General features: G+C 37.3%; 1 protein-coding gene across 1 annotated transcript in view; it reads left to right on the top strand.

The window, feature by feature from the left end:
• Positions 1–23,564, top strand: part of UBN2 (ubinuclein 2) — a 67,701-nt gene that overhangs the window by 37,299 nt on the left and 6,838 nt on the right. Inside the window, exons 7-15 of the mRNA XM_065883993.1 lie at positions 2,990–3,060; positions 7,110–7,239; positions 9,888–10,006; positions 10,510–10,623; positions 11,206–11,349; positions 12,074–12,124; positions 14,533–14,575; positions 16,886–16,939; positions 18,675–20,225. Coding sequence (XP_065740065.1) covers positions 2,990–3,060; positions 7,110–7,239; positions 9,888–10,006; positions 10,510–10,623; positions 11,206–11,349; positions 12,074–12,124; positions 14,533–14,575; positions 16,886–16,939; positions 18,675–20,225 — 2,277 coding nt within the window. The remainder of the gene's footprint in view (positions 1–2,989; positions 3,061–7,109; positions 7,240–9,887; positions 10,007–10,509; positions 10,624–11,205; positions 11,350–12,073; positions 12,125–14,532; positions 14,576–16,885; positions 16,940–18,674; positions 20,226–23,564) is intronic.

Genomic DNA, 23,564 nt, shown 5'->3' on the forward strand with positions numbered 1-23,564 from the left:
TTCTCTTTATTTTTGCATGGTATAGCTTTTCCCATCATTTACCTTCATTTTAGCTCTTTTTTTTTTTTTTGAATTCTTTTATTTTTTGACTTATTTTAGCTCTTTCTCTTATAGACAGCATGTAAATGGAAATTTGTTTATCGACCTCATCTGAGTCTTTTTTAAGATTTTCTCTTTAAGATTTTATCTTACCTACCACTGTTATAATGATAATGATATATAATTCATCTTTATTCTGTCATTTTCTTTTATATTCTGTTTTATTGTTCCCTCCCCTCCTTTGTTTTTCATTCTTTTGCTATTTTCTGTGCTTATTTTTTGAAAAGTATACAATCATTTTATTAATCAAATAGGTTTTTTATTTACTATTCTTAACCACTTTATGTATGAAGTGTAGGTATTATTTCCTTTTTATGGTTAACAAACTTAAGTGGAGGTAGGTTAAATAGCTTGGTCAGTTCACACAACTAGTAAGTGGTGGAGCCTGAATTTAAACACAGGGGTTCACCTGACTCAGTAGTACATGCTTTTTGCTATCCCATGTTGCCCCTAAAATCTTTAGTTTCTTTTATGTTTTAAATAAAAAGTGCTAGGGATGTAATCCAGGTTTTCCAATATATAATTAATAATAACAGCTATTATTTATTTAGCAAAAACCTATACTTTGTATTGAGTGCAGTGCTCCTGGGACCCACAGCTTCACAAGACATCATTTATTGTTCAGGAGACAGTTCCCTGACTAGGCTTAGAATACTGTATATACTGTGGAGTCTAATCCTCCAACAATTATGTGAGGTAGGTAGTATTCTTCCATTTAATAGATGAGGAAACTAAGGTTCAGAAAGGTTAAAGGAATTTCCCAAGGCCACGTAATTTTTAAATGGGTGAGGCTTGATGCAAAGTCAGGATTTAAAGGCAGGACCATCATGCTTTATAACTTGCACTCCGTCCACTGTGTTATATGCCGTTCATATTCACTTAATAAACAGAATTGGGGGCTTCCCTGGTGGCGCAGTGGTTGAGAGTCCGCCTGCCGATGCAGGGGGCGTGGGTTCGTGCCCCGGTCCGGGAGGATCCCACATGCCGCGGAGCTGCTGGGCCCGTGGGCCATGGCTGCTGGGCCTGCGCGTCCGGAGCCTGTGCTCCGCAACGGGAGAGGCCACAGCAGTGAGAGGTCCGCGTACCGCAAAAAAAAAAAAAAAAAAAAAAAAAAAACAGAATTGATTAGTAATGGTGTGTTTCAATCTTGTAAGGTGCTATTATATACTAAAAACTCTTTCTGTAGTAGCCATGCTAGGATTAGAACAGCTACTTCCTAACCTCTTAGGAAATTATCAATAAGAAGATTCATTTCACTTATTAGTATTTGTGAATTCTCTGTATTTTTTTCTTTGAAATAGGAGATGGTATTTTTTTCTTCAGGAGATGAGAATTCATTGTTGCCTAAAATGCTCATATCTTTCTGATAAGGACTTTCTTCTTGTTGCTCTTTTCTCACTTTGTAACATATCTTCCACTGTTCAGCCTCTTGACTTCTTTTGATTCTCTTTCTTGGAGTTTAGTTTCCATTCTGGCTTTCTTCCTGTATTTCTTCTCCCTATACATACCCAGTCTTCATCCTTTCTAAGAAGCACTGAGGCACATCTCAGAAATTGTCCTCCTCTATTTACAGAATGTGATGTTGTCAAACAGTCTAAAATTATCAATCTGCCAACTGACGGAGTCAGCATGTGACTTGCTCAGATTATTGGATCAGGCCTCTCGATGTCTTACATCTTGGGCACCTCAAGATAAACTATCTTTTGTTATTTCCCCAGTAAATTTTGCTTATGGTACAGTGTCTTGGTTTGCATACTCTTTGTTTCTGGTAAACTGGTTAAGATGACAAACACAGTGATGAAAATATTCTTATCCTCATTGAATTAATTGTTGCTTATCCCTTGATAATGACTGTGGCTAATTTTTTCATTGTTAGTAATTAGGTAGAACCCAGACTGGCTGCAGTAAGCTGAGTATCTTTGTACAGGGTGACAGTGTTGTACAGTTGAAGTCAGAAAGCTTCTGGTCTGAGTCCTGGATTCACCACTTACTAGCAGTGTGATTTGGGGGCATTATCATGTAACTTCTGTAAGATTTAGGTTCCTTGTTTGTAAAATGGGAGCTATAATACCAATGTCACTGTCTGTTATGAAGATTAGACATGGTAATGAGTATAATATATAGAATATCAGACACGTTGGACAGTATTGTCTTGTAGAAAATGAGACATCTGCTTTCTCTTATCTTGGAGATCACAGCAAGAATTGATAAACAAACCTTACAGATACTCAAAATACACAAGACACCCATAGCACCCATAAAAAGTCTTATATGTGTAACTTTTAAAAAATATAAATTTATTTATTTTATTTATTTTTGGCTGCGTTGGGTCTTTGTTGCTGCATGCGGGCTTTCTCTAGTTGCTGCAAGCGGGGGCTACTCTTCGTTGCAGTGCGCAGCCTTCTTATTGCAGTGACTTCTCTTGTTGCGGAGCATGGGCTCTAGGCACGTGGGCTTCAGTAGTTGTGGCACACGGGCTCAGTAGTTGTGGCTCACGGGCTCTAGAGCGCAGGCTCGGTAGTTGTTGGCGCATGGGCTTAGTTGCTCCACGGACCAGGGATCTTCCCGGACCAGGGCTCAAACCCATGTCCCCTGCATTGGCAGGCAGGTTCTTAACCACTGCGCCATCAGGGAAGCCCCTGTGTAACTTTTTAAATTTAGGAAAATTCAGAAAAATGAAATACAGACATAACAGGGAAGAATGTTATGTATGCTAAATTTTGTTTCAGCACTGTTTCATTGCCTGCTCATGCCAGGTAATAAGCTGGGACAAAGTGAAGTTAATCATAGCCCCACCCTCAAGGAGCTTATTCTAAGTAAATAGATATGGAAGCATATAATGTGTAATGTGTTTATTGAGAGTTATATTGACAATCTTGTGTTTCTCTAGGCTGCCAAACTTTTTGATGAAGAAGGAAGGAAAAAATTCTTTACACAGGATATGAATAATATTCTTCTGGAGTAAGTAATTTTCTTCTTTGATTAAGAAACCTTGAAAATTATTTAAACCTTAAGAAGTCATTAAAAAATATAGTAGGCCTTTGAGGTACAGATGCTGAGTGGTTGGCTAGTCTCATGCATTAGCTCTTCCCTTTTGGCCTCACAGCATGTGTGATTAACATTTGTTTCTTAGCAAAACGATGCTTCTACATACATTGGTTCTCCGGGACCCCTTATGATAATCAAAGCTTCCAATGTTATAACTGCCAGAGCAAGTGACTGCTGTATGGATTGAATATTATCCTAGATTTAAATGCATTCTTTGTCACGTTATGTGAAAATATCTTTCTGGGACAGTTCTGATTGTTCGTATTAAATTTGGTGTACTTTCCTTCTACTTTGATTCAGATGTGGGGAAAATAATTCCATTAGTATCCAGTGAGGTTTATTATAATTCATACAGACATTTATAGCCAAATGGAAAGTGTGGTTTAATGAAGAATCATTTTTGTGGGGTAGGATGGAGGCAGTGTGGAGAAGACAGATGTTAAGTTGGAAAGGAGAGGGTGAAAGCTGGTTTATGATATAAATTGTATTTAAATTAGTGATAATTTTCACCCTTATCTAGAGTTTAACATTAATGAAGTTGCATGTTCTAAGACTGTGGCCACATAAGCTGTACTTATAAACCTTATAAGGCTTATAAATTTTGACCATTGTTCCAGAAATTGAGTATATAATTGGCTACAAGCAGAAATGGGCAAAAAGGAAGTGGTCCTGGGAAAAGCAGCAAATTCCTCTCTGATGAAAATAATGTATGCCTACTTTTGGTGGTTCAGTAGCATCATATACAAAGAAACAAGGCAGTGTTTCCAATACTACGATTCCTGTCTTTTAAATATATAATGGAGATAGTTTCTCATGAGATATAAAGGTTGGATTAGCTTATTGGTTGTTTTTTTTTTTTTTTTTTTTTTTTTGCGGTACGCGGGCCTCTCACTGCTGTGGCCTCTCCCGTTGCGGAGCACAGGCTCCGGACGCGCAGGCTCAGCGGCCATGGCCCACGGGCCCAGTCGCTCCGCGGCATGTGGGATCCTCCCGGACCGGGGCACGAACTCGTGTCTCCTGCATCGGCAGGCGGACTCTCAACCACTGCGCCACCAGGGAAGCCCCAGCTTATTGGTTTTGATAACTATTTTAATTAATGCAATCTCTCTTTCTCCTGAAGTACGTAAAAAATCATTTTGGTCTCCATGGACTCAAAAAACACATAACCTAGTATGCTAGTAGCATGGAGACAGAGGAATTTCTTGTTCCTATTCTTTATTTTAGCCAGGGGTTTTCAGATTGATTCTGTCTGCCTGCAGGTGCTTCCTGTCTGTTCCACCTCCTTTTACCTAGCTCCCTTTTAAACCTTAGATTCAATAAACAGTGTAACCATTACTCATCAGAGCTGTCCCAGATTCCAAAATCTGGGATCTGACTAGCTCCTTTTTTTTTTTTTTTTAACCTAAGAGCCCTAAGTTTTCTAGATCAGGTCTTTTTCCTGTGACTGAGACAGTCCTTTTTTATTTTACTCTTCTGTAAGGGGACAACTCTTTCTCTTCTGAGAGAATCAAAAAATCATCCTTGGGATATAACATCTCAAAGAAGCATCTCTGTTAATTCCTGCCATGTCTGTCTTAAAACGAATCTTCTAGTTTTCTTGGAGCTCATCTGCTTTTTATTTCACTGAGAGTGTGCCTCTAATTCTACAAGCCCTAGTGTTCAGAGTTGAATTTTTTTCCCTTTTAGCGACTACTTTCTTACGCCCCCTTGTCGTCTTTTTTTTTTTTTTGCATTACGTGGGCCTCTCACTGTTGTGGCCTCTCCCGTTGCGGAGCACAGGCTCTGGACGCGCAGGCTCAATGGCCATGGCTCACGGGCCCAGCTGCTCCGCGGCATGTGGGATCTTCCCGGACCAGGGCACGAACCCGTGTCCCCTGCATCGGCAGGCGGACTCTCAACCACTGCACCACCAGGGAAGCCCCCCTTGTCTTCTTTTTCCACTTTCCTGAATAGACATCCCCTATTTCTCTGGACTGAGTTGATTGTCTAAGGGCATATGAGACATGATTATTTGGGTTAGTAATTCCCATGAATTTATTCAGGTATATTTTATTGTCCCCATATACTAAAACATTAGAATTCTTAGAAAAAAAATATTAAAGTATATGTGTGAGGGATGTGTACTTAAACTGCTCTCAGATATGAATTTGTATATATTTGGGATAGACCAGTACAGTCAGTAACCTCTAGGGTTAATACATTTCTCTAATTTTTACCTAATATTATAGGCTTAGGAGCAGGGAGTCAGCACTTCCTGTTTCTGAGTTAACCCCTGTTTGGAAAGTACTAATTTTTATAAGTAGGTCATTGAGTCAGTCTGTTCTTACTTGGAATCTCTTACTACTTGGAGTTTCTATTTTATTTTCAGCTTTAACTAAGCTTTTATAATGGGGCAAGCCTAGAATGCCTCCTACCCAGAGTCTTGACTTTTAATAAAGAACTAACCACAATATGTAACCAAGTGTTTGTACACAGAACTCATGACCGGAATGATTGTCTTCCATATGAACCTCTGATTTGACCCTCTGGCTCTAATAGGCCTTAAAGTTCTTTTTATTTATCCTTTTGTTGTATTTGCCTTCTCTAATACCAAGAATTTTCAGCTGTCAGTTCTAAGGAGTATAGTTTTCCACATTTCATTGTTTCTGAAATTGCAGTGTATATTATAAGTATTGGATACATTTGATCTGGCACGGTTTCTTTCCTTCCCCAAAAGCTGTTAATTGAATCTTTGCATGCACCTTATATTTGTGAAAATATTTACGTTTGTTTGCACCTTCTTCTATAGTAAAACATGATGATTTGGACATAGTTTATTGCCAAGGGCCCCAGTTTGGTCTTGACCTTCAAATTAACATCTGTTCTCATCTTTCTACAGTAGCAACTGCCAGATATACTGTCTTCCATCTGGAAGACACCTCAATTGTTTATAGTAGGCTTGTCTTGCTGAGAATATGGTGGCTATTACAAACTCTTCCGTTTTTTTTTTTGAAGTAACTGTTTGGTTAAATACCCTTTTAGCAGGAACTGGAGAACTGGAATAAATTGAACAAACTATTAAATATCTAGTTCAGTGGAGGCACAATAAGGAAAACAAAGAAGGATAAAACAGTCTGTGCGTGTGGCCAGGAGGGCTTTACCTCTTCTGAATCTGTAATTTTTTCAAACACCTTTAAGGAAAAAATACTCTAAAAATTCACTGAAACTGTGACTCTAGTATAGCAGTTGCAGGGTGGTGAGGGGAAGTATGATGTCTCTTTGAGGAAGTGAGTTTTTGGTTAATAATGGAGTTCCTGTGCTTTACCCAAAAATGTAGACTTTGCCCCTGTCATCAAAAAATTATTTGGACGGGGTGGGGAAAAAATTAGGAGTTTAGGTTTTTTGTGGGGTTTTTTGGCTGCATTGTGCAGCTTGCAGGATCTTAGTTCCCCGACCAAGGATCGAACCCATGCCCCCTGCAGTGGAAGCGTGGAGTCCTAACCACTGGACCACCAGGGAATTCCCAGGAGTTTAGGATACACACTACTATATATAAAATAGATAAACAACAAGGACCTACTATATAGCACAGGGGACTATATTAAATATCTCATAATAACCTATAATGGAAAAGAATCTGAAAAAGGAATTTTATATATATATATAACTGAAACACTTTCCTGTATATGTGAAACTAACACAGTATTGTAAATCAAGTATACCTCAATTAAAAAAAAAAAGAAGAAAGCAAAAAAAATTATTTGCCATCTTGTTGGGGTTGTAAATTCTACTCAAACTAGATTCATTGAAATTTTTTATAGCATTACGATTTATGGTTTTGTGTTTTTTTTTCCTTGAAAAATACTGTCTAGGAAATCATGGAAAGGTAAAAGGAGAAAAAAATCACTGCCTCTGCCTCCTTGCTTGTTTGTTACTACCTAAAAGAAATTCTGTACTACTTATTTGTTGTTGTTTTTGGTCAGCATTGAGTTACAGCTGCAGGAACTAGGCCCTGTCATTCGTAGCAGTGTCTACTCCCACCTTGAAGCTTTTGTGCCATGCAATAAAGAAACACTGGTAAAACGTCTAAAGAAGTTACATCTCAATGTCCAGGTAAGAGGAGGAACAATAATACCTGCTTCTGGGGTTTTATAACCTGAAAGGAGACTGATTTCTGTTTGCTGCTTTTGCATACTAATTGCTTTATAATTGTATTGTACATATTTAGTAACCATAGGATGTTCTTTAGTAACCATAGCATGTTGGATCCCCTGGGAAAAAATTGCTTTTCATCAATTGAGAGGTTTAGATGAGACATAATGTTTTCTAATGCTTCTTGGACTAGGTAAATTAACCTCAGTTCCACAACTGATACAACTTGGCCCTCAACAAATAATCTGACATACATATAATTCAATTTTCTTATTCCTGAAATGGACCTATACAGATATGCTCACACTGACATAAAGACCAATGGAAAGAATCACAGGGTTGCACTTAAACTTAAAGATTACTTAAAGATTATCTAGTGTAATCATCCATGTTCTGCTAGATTCTTCTCGACTACAGTGCCTCTAAGTAATTGTGCAAGTTTGCATGCTTCCAGTGATCAGAAACTTATTTCATTACAATATCAGGAAGTTCTTGCATATGTTGAGTCAAATCCAAGTGCTTTCCATCCCATTGGTCCTAATTCTCCTTTTGCGTTTATTCACAAATTATGTCCCCTTCTTTACTTCATATAAAATGGGCTTCAGTACCTTCACTGTCCTGATTACTCTTCCTTTAATGATTTGTTTGACTATGTATTTTAAAAATATTTACAACTTGCAAGTTACAGAAAAAATAACTTGGATGCAGTTTAAGATAAAAAAAAGAACACTTTTTTCTATGAATAAAGGTATTTCCTGGAATTAAGGGCAAGAATGCAACCAGGAAGGAATGGGAACTGATAATCTGAATTAACTCTGTTTCTCTTTACCTCTCTCGCCCTATCTCACTTTTATCCTTTTATGTGCATCTGCAGATAAGTTTTCTTTATTTCCAAGGTTTTATATTACAGAAAAGCTACACACAGAGATTGACTGTAGATTTCTCATCCCAATCCATATTCTTGGGGTGAAAACTCTGGTTGTATTATTTTGAGTCAGTCTAAACTTTCCTGGTCGGGAGGTTAGAGTCACAAAGCACAGCATGGTAGAAATAGGGGACTGAGTGCGGTGCTCTGGATCACCGCAGTGGGTGTGATCTGACAGGCATAGAATTCTTTGTTAAAGGTGCTATACTTCTATTAATAAAATAGTTCTTTTGAATTGAGAAACTGTAGTTCTTTCTCAATTCAAAGCAGGTTAATGAACAAATGAAATTTATTTGAGGTCTCAGATTTTGTGTCTATACCTGGACATTGACTATGGAATGTTGACTATGGAAGAAAGACATTTATCTAACCCTTGCTTTTCTTTATATGGTATAATCATGTACCTTTGTATCCCTAAACATTATATTGTCTGGTTTGACATGTTTTTGAGCTTCATATAAATGGAGTAATAGTGTCTGTTTTCTTACGCAGCTTGCTTTTTTACACTCACCATTATGCATCTCAGATTTATCTGTCTTTACATGCAGGGGAACTCCATTTATACTGCTGTGTGTACAGTATTCCATTGTATGAATATATCTCAGTTATTCATTTTACTGTTGATGTATATTTGGATTGTTCCCAGGCAGATAGTCTCAGCTATGTAATTCTTAAGATGAGATCACCCAGAAACCATGATACTGGATCTTCCAGTTTTTTAAATGGGATTTTATAGCAGACACTGTCATATGTGCAATAATATTTATTAATTGGTATGCATGAAATAAGTAAAATGCTTGTTAGTAATATTTGTATTTTGTTTTTATTAATAAAATTAATGTTATTAATAAAATGTTTTAATTTGTAAAACACACCTGCCATAACATGATAATTGCATTCCTAAAAATCTTCTCCTTACCAAAAATCACATTTTAAACACAGTTGTGTCAGTAAGAAAAGCAAAGTCTAATATTTCTGCACCTATGACAGTAATAAGAGTATGTCCTAAATAGCTACATATATATTTTGTTACTTGCAAGATGAAATAAATAAATTGACTGATTAAAGCTGTCAGATACAAACCTACTTTTCTTTTTGCCCTGAACTGACATGAATAAGAGTCTCCCATTGTCCTCTTTCACTTTGGCCTTGACCTTGCATTTTTGCTTACAACTTAAGTCACCGTTACTAACAATAAACAAGGAAACAGGATGCCAACATTCTGTTGGTAGTCACCAAACCAAATTGTGCATTCCAGTCCTCCAAAGCAGGATCTCTTCTTGTGGTACTAGTTCCCCATCATAATGGGGATTAACTGGTAGCCGTCTGCACAGTGTAGATTTTGTTCTCTATTTAATCATTTTATTACGGTTAAAGTGTCCATATAATTTACTGGAGTATTTTTAAGAGTGTAATTGAGCACTGTTAATAATTATGCTGAGGCAACAGGCAAAAACTGGGACTCTGCTTGGCTTTCTGGGAAGTAGGGTTATCCTAATTTTATTATATACAGTGTGCATTATGAAAAGTCAGCATTTTAGAAGAAATGTCCATATTTGAATATGCTAACATTTCAAATGTGTGATCAATATCTAAAACCCAAATTTCATCTTCTGAGGATCTGCTTGCAAAATAAGTTTTGTAAATATGTTTGAAAAAACTTTCAGTGTTTTTTTTCCCTCAGGATGATCGTTTAAGAGAACCTCTGCAAAAACTGAAACTGGCTGTTAGCAATGTCATGCCTGAACAGCTATTTAAATACCAGGAGGACTGCCAGGCTCGTAATCAAGCTAAGTGTGCCAAGTATGTACCTCTTCTATTTGGACTGGCTTTTGCATTTGAGAAATACTTGTAGCTGAGATTGGTCTTAAGTGGACTTCATCACCAAGTAGAAATCCACATAAACCACTGAAGTGGTATAATTGAATATATTTACTAAATGGCAAATCACTGCCCACTCAACTGCTTTGGTGTGAAAGGCAAAAGGTCTTTTGATTTAGTGTATGGATGTGATCAAAGCTAGAGCTGACACTGGTCAGACATTTCACATGTTGACCTACTTGACTGGTTGAAGTTGGATACAAAAGATAAGTGTTCATGCCTTTATATTAGAGTTTGAAGACCTTATTTACTAGAGCGCTTTATAATGCACTTCAACTTCAAAGTATTATGTGGAAAGGTAGACTCCTCATTTACCCTGTCTTTTGAGTTAACATTCAATTAAGCAATTCAACAAGTATCTAAGGAGCATATTATAGGCAGTGTTGGGTTGAAACTTTGCTTCATAAAATAGTTTTCATTTTTAGGTTTCAAACAGATGAAGAACGAGAAAAAAATGGATCTGAGGAAGATGATGATGAGAAACCAGGGAAACGTGTCATAGGACCAAGGAAGAAATTCCACTGGGATGACACCATTAGGTAAGATTTAACCAAAACCTTCACTTTTAACCAAATAGCTGATGCAGAAGTAAGGTTTCTCATAAAAAGAATCGATGGTAAATGGAAAACTAGATAGAAGCAACCAAAAGTTAGTGTGTAGGAAACATTTATTCAAGAGAAAATTAATTTGGTTCTAATATCCTTAGAGTTCTATCACTTTTATTTACCTATAGTACTTTTTATAAGTTAATCTTATTATTGAGTAAGTCATACTGGTTTCAGAGGTGAAGTACTAAATATATTTATATAACCAGTCATCTTTCTTACCAGTATTTCTGTACTCCAAGTGGAGGGTTTAGTTGTAGGACTATCCCTTTTAATCTTTGGTGCCTGGATTAAAGGTATCAAAGGAAATTATCTCATATTGGAAATTTGGCTATAGTACACCAAATGATATATGTTAGAAATTATCTATCTTCATGTCATCTTCTGAATTCTTCAGATAATAGTCTTTATTATTGCTGTCAGATTTGTGTGCTTTTAAAAAATCTGTTTCAAGCTTAATTTTCTACAATTTTGCAGTCAGATTTATATATAAATATATATTTTTAATCTGTTTAGAACTTTGTTATGTAACCTTGTTGAGATCAAATTGGGATGCTATGAGTTAGAGCCAAATAAAAGCCAGTCTGCTGAGGATTATCTTAAATCCTTTATGGAGACAGAGGTGAAACCATTGTGGCCTAAGGGCTGGATGCAGGCAAGGTAAGAAATATGACATCCTAGATTTTATTTTACTTTTTTATTGCTGTTATTAAAGACATATACACACACATATGACATTCATTTTCCTAAGAACCTAGTGTGTTTAACATTCTTTACAGTCATCTCAGATGATGTCTGCTGTGAAAGCTTCACTCACTTAAAAGACAAAACAGTTAGTCACATGGACATAGAGATACACATAAAGGTGATTTTTTTTTTTTTTTAACCGACCACTTTTTCTTTTTTGCACGTGAATTTCCTAATAAGAGAAAAGGGGAGGGGGGAAGAAAGTTTTGAACTTTGGAAGGGGAACTTTATATGGGTATCATGAAGATAAGTGAGTACAAGATTTAGAGTCTAGAAAAAGAGGCACAGCCTTAGTGCTATTGAAAATAGTCAATGCAGAGTGGTATCTCTAAAACTAAGTGTAGCCCAGTTTAAAGAGTTAAGTAAAGAATGTTAAAATTAATAGACTTGGCTGTCTCAACCTGTCATCCTGAAGTATTCATCTTAAATCAACAGAAATCTGTTAAAAGATTTAAATAAAGAGGTAATATAACATTTCCCATAAAATAGGTTATTGAATTTACTGTACCATTATAAGTCTTTATTTGGTAAAAAAGCAAATAGTAGCCTATTGAATATTAAATGATTAAAATGACAAAGTGATTATCATGTTATTATCTGCTGTGGAAAAATAATTGTGTCCTTTTAATTTTTCCAGAATGCTTTTTAAGGAAAGTCGGAGTGTACATAATCATCTTACTTCTGCTCCGTGAGTAAATGCAGACTCCAGATTTCTTCATTTATATTTATTCACATTATGATATTTAGTAAACAAAAATACCATTTATTAAATGCTAGGTAAAATAGAACTTAAACATACATTTATACAATCTCTGTCTTACCACTGCTTTTTTGTTTTTAAAAATCGTTTAAACTGTTGACTCTGTAGACCTCAGGACATATTTATCTATTAAAGAACTTCTCAGGCTAGCCTCTAAAAACTTGAATCCATAATGTAACATATTGGCCTGAGATCTGGTAGTGAGAAACCATGTAAACAGGAAGGCTCTGGTGGTTTCCTTTGTTCCTGGAGGATCTGCCCTCCAGTTGTTTTGTATACTTTTTTCTTTCCCTCTTAACGACCATCTACAAAGGTAATCTGTTATCCTCATGCTTTCCAAGACAGTTCTGTATATATCCTACCTAGCCTTGCCTTGCAGTGTTTTATTCTACAAAATTAACATACTCTTCATGTCCTTCCCTCTGTCCAAAACTGAATCTTTCATTAGTGATAATTACTAAATAATTAATTTAGAATTAATTAGTGAAAAGGCAAGGGTCTCTAGTGAAAAGGCAAGTTTTTTCTGTGGTTATATTTTTGGGTGAATACTGGTTAATTTGACAAGGATTTTATTTTTACCTACAACTTAAGGCTACTTCTCTATTGCCTAGAAGTGTAGTATTAAGGGTTAATAAAATATAAAATTAGCAAGTCACTGAGAATTTACTGAGCACTCTAGTTCAGTATTCCACTAAGAAATCTGGTTAACATCTGGATAATGTTACAAAATTCCCCCTCTCCTTGTATACAGCTGTAGTAGGTGGAATTTTTTTTTTTTTGCAATACGCGGGCCTCTCGCTGTTGGGGCCTCTCCCGTTGCGGAGCACAGGCTCTGGACGCGCAGGCTCAGCGGCCATGGCTCACGGGCCTAGCCGTTCTGCGGCATGTGGGATCTTCCCAGACGGGGGCATGAACCCGTGTCCCCTGCATCGGCAGGCGGACTCTCAACCACTGCGCCACCAGGGAAGCCCCCTGTAGGTGGAATTTTTTACAGCTTTTAGGAAGGACACTTTGTTAGTATACCATCAGAGATGCATTGAGTTGGTGTGGTTTTCAGATCTTGCTAGTTTTGTTGTTTTGGGTATAAATTTGGAGTAGTTTTGTTTCATACATTATAGGTTTACTTTGTTGCAGATGGTTTAGATACCCCAGGGTGGGGGGTATGTATATTTTTTATGCCTTTATATGTATTTGTGTCAATATTTCAGGCCTTTAATTTCCCTATAGTTCTAAAATCACGTTACAATTCAAGTATAAATAATTCATTCCTTTAATTCTAAAGCAAGTGTTTACATAGATCCTTTACCTCAGTTTTTTTTTTCTTTTTTAGTAGCCTCATTATTATGGCTTTATGTTTCGTTTTGTATCAGAAAGTAGGAATCTGTTTGATAATATGGGCCTGAAAGTCATGAATATTACTGTTGCCTTAACGAAGTTGTAGATTGTAATCAAGATACCTGTTAATTTAATTGATGGCATTTTAACTTAGTGAAGTCGAAATGTTCTGACATGTGAGGTATTTTAGCTTTTCAACCCTTTTTTAATCTTCAAACATTTTCCACACTGGTTCCCAAAGGTTCCAAGGATCCATGGTATTTTTATTGCCTTTTTTCTGTCATTTTGAAATTTTTTATCTAAATTATTATGTTAAAAATAATTTTCTTTAAAAACTTGAGGATTTTTTGTTTTGTTTTTTAAACAGTATCTCATTTACAACCTCTTAGCATGGTTTAATTTTTTTTTTTTTTTTTGTGGTATGCGGGCCTCTCACCATTGTGGCCTCTCCCGTTGCGGAGCGCAGGCTCAGCGGCCATGGCTCACGAGCCCAGCCGCTCCACGGCATGTGGGATCCTCCCGGACCTGGGCACGAACCCACGTCCCCTGCATCAGCAGGCGGACTCTCAACCACTGCACCACCAGGGAAGCCCAGCATGGTTTAATTTGAGTTTAAAGTTCCTTGAAGCTCTTATTCTATAAATAATTACAAATTCTTACCAATTCTTTAAAATAAGTCTCCTTAGGCAGCTTTGTTAGCCTGTTTTGAGTTATTTTAAATTTTTTTTTTTGAGTATTTACATTTAAATTTTTAAAAAACTATCATCCACATTTCACATTTTACTAATGGTTTGGCCTTTATTCTAGTTAATTGAAATTGGGGAACATGTTGCTGTATATTCACATATAAACTGAGCACTTACATAACTTATATATAGTTCCTTCAGAGAACTTCCCAAATAGAAGAAATTATTTACCCATATAATTATAAGATTATATGTTACAATTTCCTAATGAGTGATTTAACTGCTCCTGAAATAGACTCCTTTTTAATCTTTTAGGGCAAAGAAAAAGGTGATTCCTGCACCTAAACCCAAAGTGAAGGTAAGTAATGAACCAAATCTTTAATTAGTGATAATTGGTGACTGTTGAAATACATCCTTATGATGAAAAGGTTATGTGGTATTTCACATGTATTTTAGGTACCATACTCTTAAGATGGGTGTTTTCAAACATTGTAAAAATCCTAAAACCATTGTATTTGGGAGAAGAGATGACTTTGTGGCAGTGGGAAATTTGTATACATTAGTTAAATTGTAAGGCTTATTACTACTTAGAAATGTTGAATAAAATATGACAAATATCTCTCAGAAGCATCGCTGAGGTTGCACATATAATAAATATGTAAGAGAAATTCCTAAGGCTCAGAACAAAGAAGAAGCTGCCAGAGTGTTAATCTGTCACTGAAACTTTAGTTGCCTTTAGGTGCCTTTGCTGATTTCTATCACCTTCTCAGAGCACAGCAGATAAGATTTTCTTAGACTTAAATAGGTTGGGAATTGGAATGAAACTCTCCATAAACCTGGGACTCTCAAAGGATAACATTGTTAGTAAAAGAAAGAACTGGAAAAGAAATCCATTCACCAGCGGAAAGACTAAGAAATTTGTGTATCTTGGCCTGGGTTCTGGATTAGGAGAAGAAATCCTCCCTGAAATTTTTCTCTGGATTAGGAGTTTAATTTACACAACCTGCATGAACTGGGAAAACCTCAAGCTATGAAAATAACTTAAAGTTGTTAGATTAGTATTAACCCAGGGCACTGGCAAATCACATTCACTCTTTAATAATGTACCTTCCTCCCAGGCCTCAAAGGCTTATCACATATATACTGTGTCAAACATGAGTTTACAATCTGAAAATACAGAATACGTGAGGAAATAAGTTACTGTGAGTGAGTCAGCGGAAACAGCCAACAGAATTAGATCCCTAAGAAGGGCAAGTGATGGATTTATTAGATTTAGAACATAAAGTAACTTAAGTTTTTTAATATTTAAAAAAGTAGAAGGGGGGACAAAAGATATCCGATCAAAGTAGACAAAGCAGAGTTGAACCAAGCATAACCTCTAGAAGTGAAAACTATAATCATTTGAAATTAAAATTATAATGAAAGCCCACAACTTGTAGGTTTTAGACTTTTCCCATAGCCTTCATCTCTTTGAATAGAGTTTCTTTGCTTGTGAGATTAGGGCCAGAAGGTCAACATTTGCTACTCCGTGGTCTTCTTAATTTATTGTATTAGAGGCTCTTTGAACACAGATTAAATAGTCTTCTTTTTCTTAGTTAACCTGCTTTGTCTTCTAATCCAAATAATATGGAGCCAGTATTTCATTAAATCTATTGACTTCATGCTTTGTTTTGACATTTGACTTTATTTTTAAACTCCTAATACCCACCATAAAGGGTTGGTTAAATTTTGATACATCTATTTAAACATATGGTTAATTTACCAGAATTCTAATAATGGGTGTGCTGGGATGGTACAGGGGAATTATGTTTTGTTCCTTTCTTTGTGATTAAATTACCCTTTCCTTTTCCCCAAATGGAAAAACTGTATTGCAGATATGGTTTTTTCCTGCCCTGCTGACCTTTAAATACCTATTTCAGTTATAAAGGTAATATAAGGAAATGCTTGCAGGAGAAAATGCAAACAATACAGAAAAATAAGAAGGAGGAAAGTAAAAGTATCCAGAAATTTCTGCTCACAAAGAATAAAAAGCTCCTAACTTTCTGGTACACATCTGCCCTCCCTTCTTCTGGCTGTCTGTCCCTGCCTCCCTTCCTTCTTTCCTTCCACCCATTCATCCATCCATCTAACCATCTGTCCATCTGCCCATCCAGTCATTCATTTATCCAGATTGAATTAAGATTTTATATAAATGGAATAACCTGCTTTCTCGGCTCAAATATATATCCTGAACAATTTACCAATATAAATCTACACAGTACTCTCTTGGCTGGATTTACTGTTATTTTTGTAAAGAAAAAAATATTAAAGAAAAATTAAAAGAAAGTTACTTAAAATGGCAATTTTATACTGGTAACACTCCCAGTATTATTTTGATACACTCCTCCACTCTCAGTTTCTGTACTTTTTATAGTAATGCAGCTTTCACTAATCATGTGATTGGTTGGCATGTCAGTGCAGTCATGTCTCATCTGCATTAGCTGTTCATCTTAGCAGACAATTTTGATCTTAATGTAGTTACGCTACAGACTTTTAAAAAGTATTGAGGTTTTCAATCACGGCTTTTTAGAATAGAAGTTTAGAGAAATTGCTAAGAAAGAGTGTAGTGGCATTCTTAACAGAAATAAGAATTTATTATTCTTATTTACTCTAATGCCTTAGAAAGTAGGTGGTAAAGACCCTTTCTCTCCATGCTTTCCCTACTGTAGTTAGAGGAAGTGCTGTCATGGCGTAAATTAATGTATAATGTAAGGGTTTGGGTTTATTTGGATTTGTCTGTTTTTAGGAAACTAATTGAAGAAACTTTGAAAAGATTTTTATGTAGTTTTATTTCTTCTTAATCTTAAATATAAAATGAATCATGTACTTTATATTTTTCTTAAGAGAAGGATACTTTTTTTTTTTTTTTTTTAGCAGTATGCGGGCCTCTCACTGTTGTGGCCTCTCCTGTTGTGGAGCACAGGCTCCGGACACGCAGGCTCAGCGGCCATGGCTCACGGGCCCAGCCGCTCCGCGGCATGCGGGATCCTCCCGGACCGGGGCCCGAACCCGCGTCCCCTGCGTCGGCAGGCGGACTCTCAACCACTGTGCCACCAGGGAAGCCCGAGAGAGATATTTTTTAAATTCTTTTGCTCTTTGAATATTTTAAACTGTGCCCTAATTCTCGTATCTCTTCCTTGAATTTTAAGTTAATTTTTTTTGATAAAACAGAAAATATTCTCTCTTTAGGTATTCCAAGTTTTAATTCCTAATGCTCTTGCTTTCTTAGCATAGTGCCTTGCTCATAGTGAATATGTGTGGAATAAATTACAAATGACTTCTACCAAAATGAATAGAAAAGGTAATTTAAGTGTGCTTGAATTGAATCTTCTGCCAGTTTGATGTACCAGTTTCTCTATGCGCTGCCTATGGGTAGCTGTAGGACAGGCATACAAAGAGGCCGAAATGCAAGGAAGCAGAGAGTGAGGGCCAGTATCGTAGCAAACCATACTATACGAGATGGGTAGAATCATTTTTATATATAATTAATTTATTTTTATTATTTATTTTTTAAATTTTTGGCTGCGTTGGGTCTTTTTTGCTGTGCGCGGGATTTCTCTAGTTGCGGCGAGCGGGGGCTACTCTGCGTGGCGGTGCACAGGCTTCTCATTGCAGTGGCTTCTCTTGTTGCAGAGCACGGGCTGTAGGCTTGCGGGCTTCAGTAGTCGTGGCACATGGGCTCAGTAGTTGTGGCTCGTGGGCTCTAGAGCGCAGGCTCAGGAGTTGTGGCTCACGGACTTAGTTGCTCCCTGGCATGTGGGATCCTTCCAGACCAGAGCTCAAACGCATGTCCCCTGCATTGGCAAGCGGATTCCTAACCACTGTGCCACCAGGGAAGTCCCTGGGTAGAATCTTAAGATTCTACCTTAAGATTCTATTTCCCTGGCGGTCCAGCGGTTAAGACTCTGCACTTCCACTGCTGGGGGCTCGGGATCAATCCCTGGTCGAGGAACTAAGATCCTGCATGCTGCACGGTGCGGCCAAATAATTTTAAAAATACAAATAAAAAAGATAAAGGCAGAAGTTCTCCTGGGTATAAGGAGGATAAAAAGAGAAGAGTCTCTGAACAAATGGATTCAGAATAGTATCTGAAGATCTGATAGAGGTGGGTGAGGGGAGAGGAGGTTTCATTAGTAATAGACCTAGTATATGAATGTTCCTTTGGCTTGGTCTTAAGCCTTCTTAGAATGGCTTACTAAGACGTGGCAGCTGTGTGCAGTACATCAGTTACTTTGGCTTTTGAGGACAGTTCAGTTAGGAGCTCTACCCTCTGGAAAATTATTTTGGTTTTTACAGTCTCTAAATAAGATTTCTAGTAGAATTTTAATTATGAGAATTCCTTTGTCCTTTAAAATCTAATACTTTGTAATTTTTGATTAATCGTTTTTGTTTTTCCAACATAATGCTGTTTATGCTAGGAGTGTAGTCCAAAAAAGGACCAGAAAACTCCTGCATCCTTGGTGGCTTCAGTTGGTGGCCCTTCAACGAGCTCTAGCACATCTGCTGTGGCCTCCACCAGTTCTAGCTCTACACCGGCCCAGGAGACGATCTGCCTTGATGACTCACTAGATGAAGAACTTTCTTTTCATCCACCTGCACTGGATCTTGTTTCTGAAGCTTTAGCTGTTATCAACAACGGGAACAAGGGCCCTCCATCTGGCTCAAGGATAAGTATGCCAACTGCAAAACCTCGTCCAGGACTGAGAGAGGAAAAATTAGCAAGTATCATGAGTAAACTGCCACTGGCTACTCCCAAAAAACTAGATTCCACTCAGACCGCACATTCATCAAGTCTCATTGCTGGCCACACAGGGCCAGGACCAAAGAAACCCCAGGATTTAGCTCATACTGGCATCTCTTCAGGCCTTATTGCTGGTTCTTCAATTCAGAACCCTAAAGTTTCCTTAGAACCTTTGCCAGCCAGGCTACTTCAACAAGGACTACAGAGGTCAAGCCAGATTCATGCTTCTTCCTCTTCACAGACCCATGTCTCCTCTTCTTCCCAAGCCCAAGTTGCTGCCTCCTCTCACGCTCTGGGAACATCAGAGGCCCAAGATGCTTCTTCGTTAACACAAGTAACAAAGGTGCACCAGCATTCAGCTGTCCAACAGAACTATGTGTCTCCATTACAAGCAACTATTAGTAAATCACAGACCAATCCAGTGGTGAAATTAAGTAATAATCCCCAACTTTCCTGTTCATCCCCACTTATTAAGTCTTCAGATAAGCCACTTATGTACCGCCTTCCCTTATCTACTCCCCCACCTGGAAATGGTTCTCAAGGGTCCCACTCCCTGGTTTCTAGGACAGTACCTAGCACCACTACCTCCAGTAACTATTTAGCCAAGGCAATGGTGTCACAAATCTCCACGCAGGGTTTCAAATCTCCCTTCTCAATGGCTGCATCCCCAAAACTTGCCGCATCTCCGAAACCTGCCACGTCTCCTAAACCCTTGCCCTCACCTAAGCCTTCTGCCTCACCCAAGCCCTCTCAGTCAGCTAAGCCTTCAGTATCAACTAAACTTATTTCTAAATCCAACCCAACTCCCAAACCTACTGTATCCCCAAGTTCTTCCAGTCCAAATGCACTAGTGGCCCAGAGTAGCCACTCGAGCAGTAACAACCCAGTCCATAAACAGCCCAGTGGAATAAACATCAGCAGACAGTCTCCCACCTTGAATTTATTGCCCTCTAATCGCACTTCAGGCCTTGCATCTACAAAAAATCTTCAGGCCCCTCCAAAGCTAACAAACTCATCATCCACTGGAACTGTCGGCAAGAATAGCTTGAGTGGAATTGCAGTGAATGTACCGGCCAGCAGAGGTAGCAACCTTAACTCAAGCGGAGCTAATAGGACTAGTCTATCTGGGGGAACAGGAAGTGGAACACAGGGTGCTACTAAACCGTTGTCTACTCCACATAGACCATCCTCTGCCTCAGGGTCGTCAGTGGTAACAGCCAGTGTGCAGGTATGTATGTTAGATACGTTCACGTGATAAAGTGTAAGATGGTGTAATTTCTCTTGTGAGTCAATTTAATGACTTTATTATAATATCATCAGTTGTTTATGATGACTTATAACTTATGGATGTTGACATCACAGTGATGGAGACACCTGGGAATGAAATTTTTGTTGGGATGTGGATTTTTTTTTATTACATGCTTACTTTCAAAATTTTTTAAAAACACAACTAAAATGCATATTTAAAACTGTACCTTATCAAAGTCCAGAACAAAATAGTCACTTATGATTTTAACATACCTTCACATGTCTCTTCTTTTTCCCATCCTAGTCCCCTTTCTCCTTCCAACTTTCATAATTTTTTTTTTTTTTTTTTTTGTGGTACACGGGCCTCTCACTGTGTGGCCTCTCCCGTTGCGGAGCACAGGCTCTGGACGCGCAGGCTCAGTGGCCATGGCTCACGGGCCCAGGTGCACCGTGGCATGTGGGGTCTTCCCGGACCAGGGCATGAACCTGTGTCCCCTGCATCGGCAGGCGGACTCTCAACCCCTGCGCCACCAGGGAAGCCCCATAATCTTTTATTTAATAAAATTTAGACATTCATATTATTTATTCCTCTAACCATTTATCTTTTCGAATAAAATTTTTATTTTGCACAAATTTTAGTTATTCATATATAATTCTCTGTCAAGTTAGTGTCAGTAATCCATTTATACCACACTTTTCCCATTTGTGAGTTTTTAATTTAAATTTATCTCTCATTTAGCAGGAGTACCTAATTCAAGGAATCTTTTCAAGAAGGCTAATGTGAAAGCTGTTTTACTTTAGCTCTTGCATACCTGATAATTTCTGTGCTGCCACACTTGAGTTGATAAAGACTCTTGGGTCACTAACTCCAAGTTTTGTAAATACTGCTCCACTGACCCTTACTTACTAATTAAGGTTATAAAAGAGTATGAGGCAATTCTGACTTTTTGTTCCCTTATAAGTAATGTGTTTTCTCTGCCTAAATGCTAATCACATTTTCTCTTGTTTCTTGAAAATCAAGTGTTCCCAGGTAATGGCTAGGTTTATCTAGTTTTCATTAATTGTGTACCTAGAAAAATGGTAACATCTTTCAATCTCAGACCTGCCCATTTTTTCAGCTCAAGAATATTTTGTTCTATTATGTTTTCTGATCCATTGGCCTAGGTTTTTTGAGAACTCTCTAGCACTCATATATTCCATCTCTCTGCCTTTCATATCATCTTCTCTGTTATTGTTTCCATCTATCTGCCACTTCTTTGTATTCTGAGGCTTTCTCAGATTTGTCTTCACTTTACTGATTTGGTTTCTTTAACTTTTTTTCCCTTCCCCTGAAACATAATCCATGTTCGCAGTAGGTAAAATTCAGAAAAAAAGAAAAGAAAAGCCACCCATCATCCCACCAGTGTTGATACTTTCCTGATAACTTTTTTAGACTCTTCAAGAAAGTGGATTTTACGTAATATTCTGTTTCATAAGAAGCTTTAAAAAAATATAACATTTTATGATGTTATCTCTTAGCTTCTCAGTTATTCTTTGAAAATATGACTTTTATTGATTTCTGAAATTCTGTTGTCTAAGAAAGTGCTCTAACTTTGTACTGCCTCTTATTTATGTGGAATAGGAACATCTAATGAAATACGTTTCCCTTGGTGTCTGTAGAGGGTCTCTGCTACTCAGTACAAGCTAAGTGTTGGTATTCAATATACACTTAAAACCCAAATCATCACTCTGCCTTTACTAAAGTAGGCTTAGGAATGAATGAATTCTAGAATTCTAATATAGAACAAAATTCAATTAACTGATACTTCATTAACTGAAATCTAGGATAAATAGATGTTTTATCTATATGATTTTATCAGAAATTTAAAAAAACCGATTAGGGATTGTATGTTAAAATTTAAGTTATAACTAAGGTCTAGGAGTTAGTCCACATTCTTGTTTTATTATCTTTATTAAAATGTTGAGTGTTTTTGAAATCAATCTTTAATTTGATCACAGGAGTATGTGAGAGGATTATAACCGAAATGGCAGTTCCGTGCCCCAGATCCTCCTTCCTAGTGTCAACTACTGTTAACTCTCTTAGCTTTTTCTCTTGTGTTTTTAAAAATTGTTTTCAAAAAATAAGAATGAATGGAAGACTATTTATTTTAGTATTATCTTTCAGCTTCTCATTGTGATAAATAAGGCTTTTAGCTCACTTTTACCTTCCCATTTTCTTCAAAGACTAAAATTACAACTTTTGGTTAAATCTGTGACTATGTAAAATATTGTCTCTGTTGAGCTAAGTGTCATTAACTGTGGTTTCAATTATAAATTTTGGACTTTTTTCCTGTAGTTAAAAATTGCTTTTTTTCCACTTGCTTTGTTTTCTTTGAATTTAAAGTTAAATCTCCCTCTGTCTTTTGTCATCTCTAGAATCTATCGGTTCTTTTTTTTTCCTGGAAACCTTCCTATATTTGATCATTTATCCCTGAAGAACAACTTGGTTTGTTGTTTACCAATTGGTTTGTTGGCAAGGAAACTGTGGCAAAATTTGTGTTTCTAAAATATAACTACTTCCTCCCTGGTTTTCTTCCTCTCCGAATGGCTTTCTGATTTGGAGACCTTAGTGTTCCTGCCTTCATATCGGATCCTTTTTGTCTTTCTTATTGGTTTGACTGAGGAAAAGATCAGTAATTGAATAAGGTTATTTCTAACTTTTGGCCAACCTAAGGATCTTTTTTTTAACATAGCATCTCACTGAAGTCTTATCAGCTACCTTGTGGCCTCTAGATCCTATCCTTCTAGCTGGCCAACACTAAAAACAGGTTTCCTATCTATGCCTATAAACTATTCCACTCCTTTCTGAAAGACATCTTTAGCTGTTTGCAGATGTGAAAATGACAGGTCCTAAGGTTAACAAAAGTTAAAGTCTTTCTGGGTTCACATTATTATCTACCTGCTTTTTATTAACTTGCCACTCAAGGCTTTCCTGTTCTTTCTTGCCCTTCAGCTTATTGATTTTCTGTGAATCCTGTCTTTGCCACTTTATAATTCCCAAAATAATTCACTAAGCAAGTGTTTACTAAATGTTTAATGTGTGCCAGGCACTCTTCTAGGTGCTGGGGAAATGGGGTGAATCAGGATCCCTCCTCTCATGGGGGCGTATATTCTAGGTAGGAAGATAAGCAAAACACAAGTATTTAAAAATACTTTAAGCGCTATAAAAGTAAAATAAAACAGTAATATGCTAAAGTGTGATTGCTACTAACATGGATCAGGGAGATGGAGAAGGCCTCTTTGACGAGGCAACATTAGAGCTGAGAATTGAATGAGCAGG

The sequence above is a fragment of the Phocoena phocoena genome, chromosome 9 (genome assembly GCF_963924675.1).
Source record: "Phocoena phocoena chromosome 9, mPhoPho1.1, whole genome shotgun sequence".
Classification (NCBI taxonomy): Eukaryota; Metazoa; Chordata; class Mammalia; order Artiodactyla; family Phocoenidae; genus Phocoena; species Phocoena phocoena.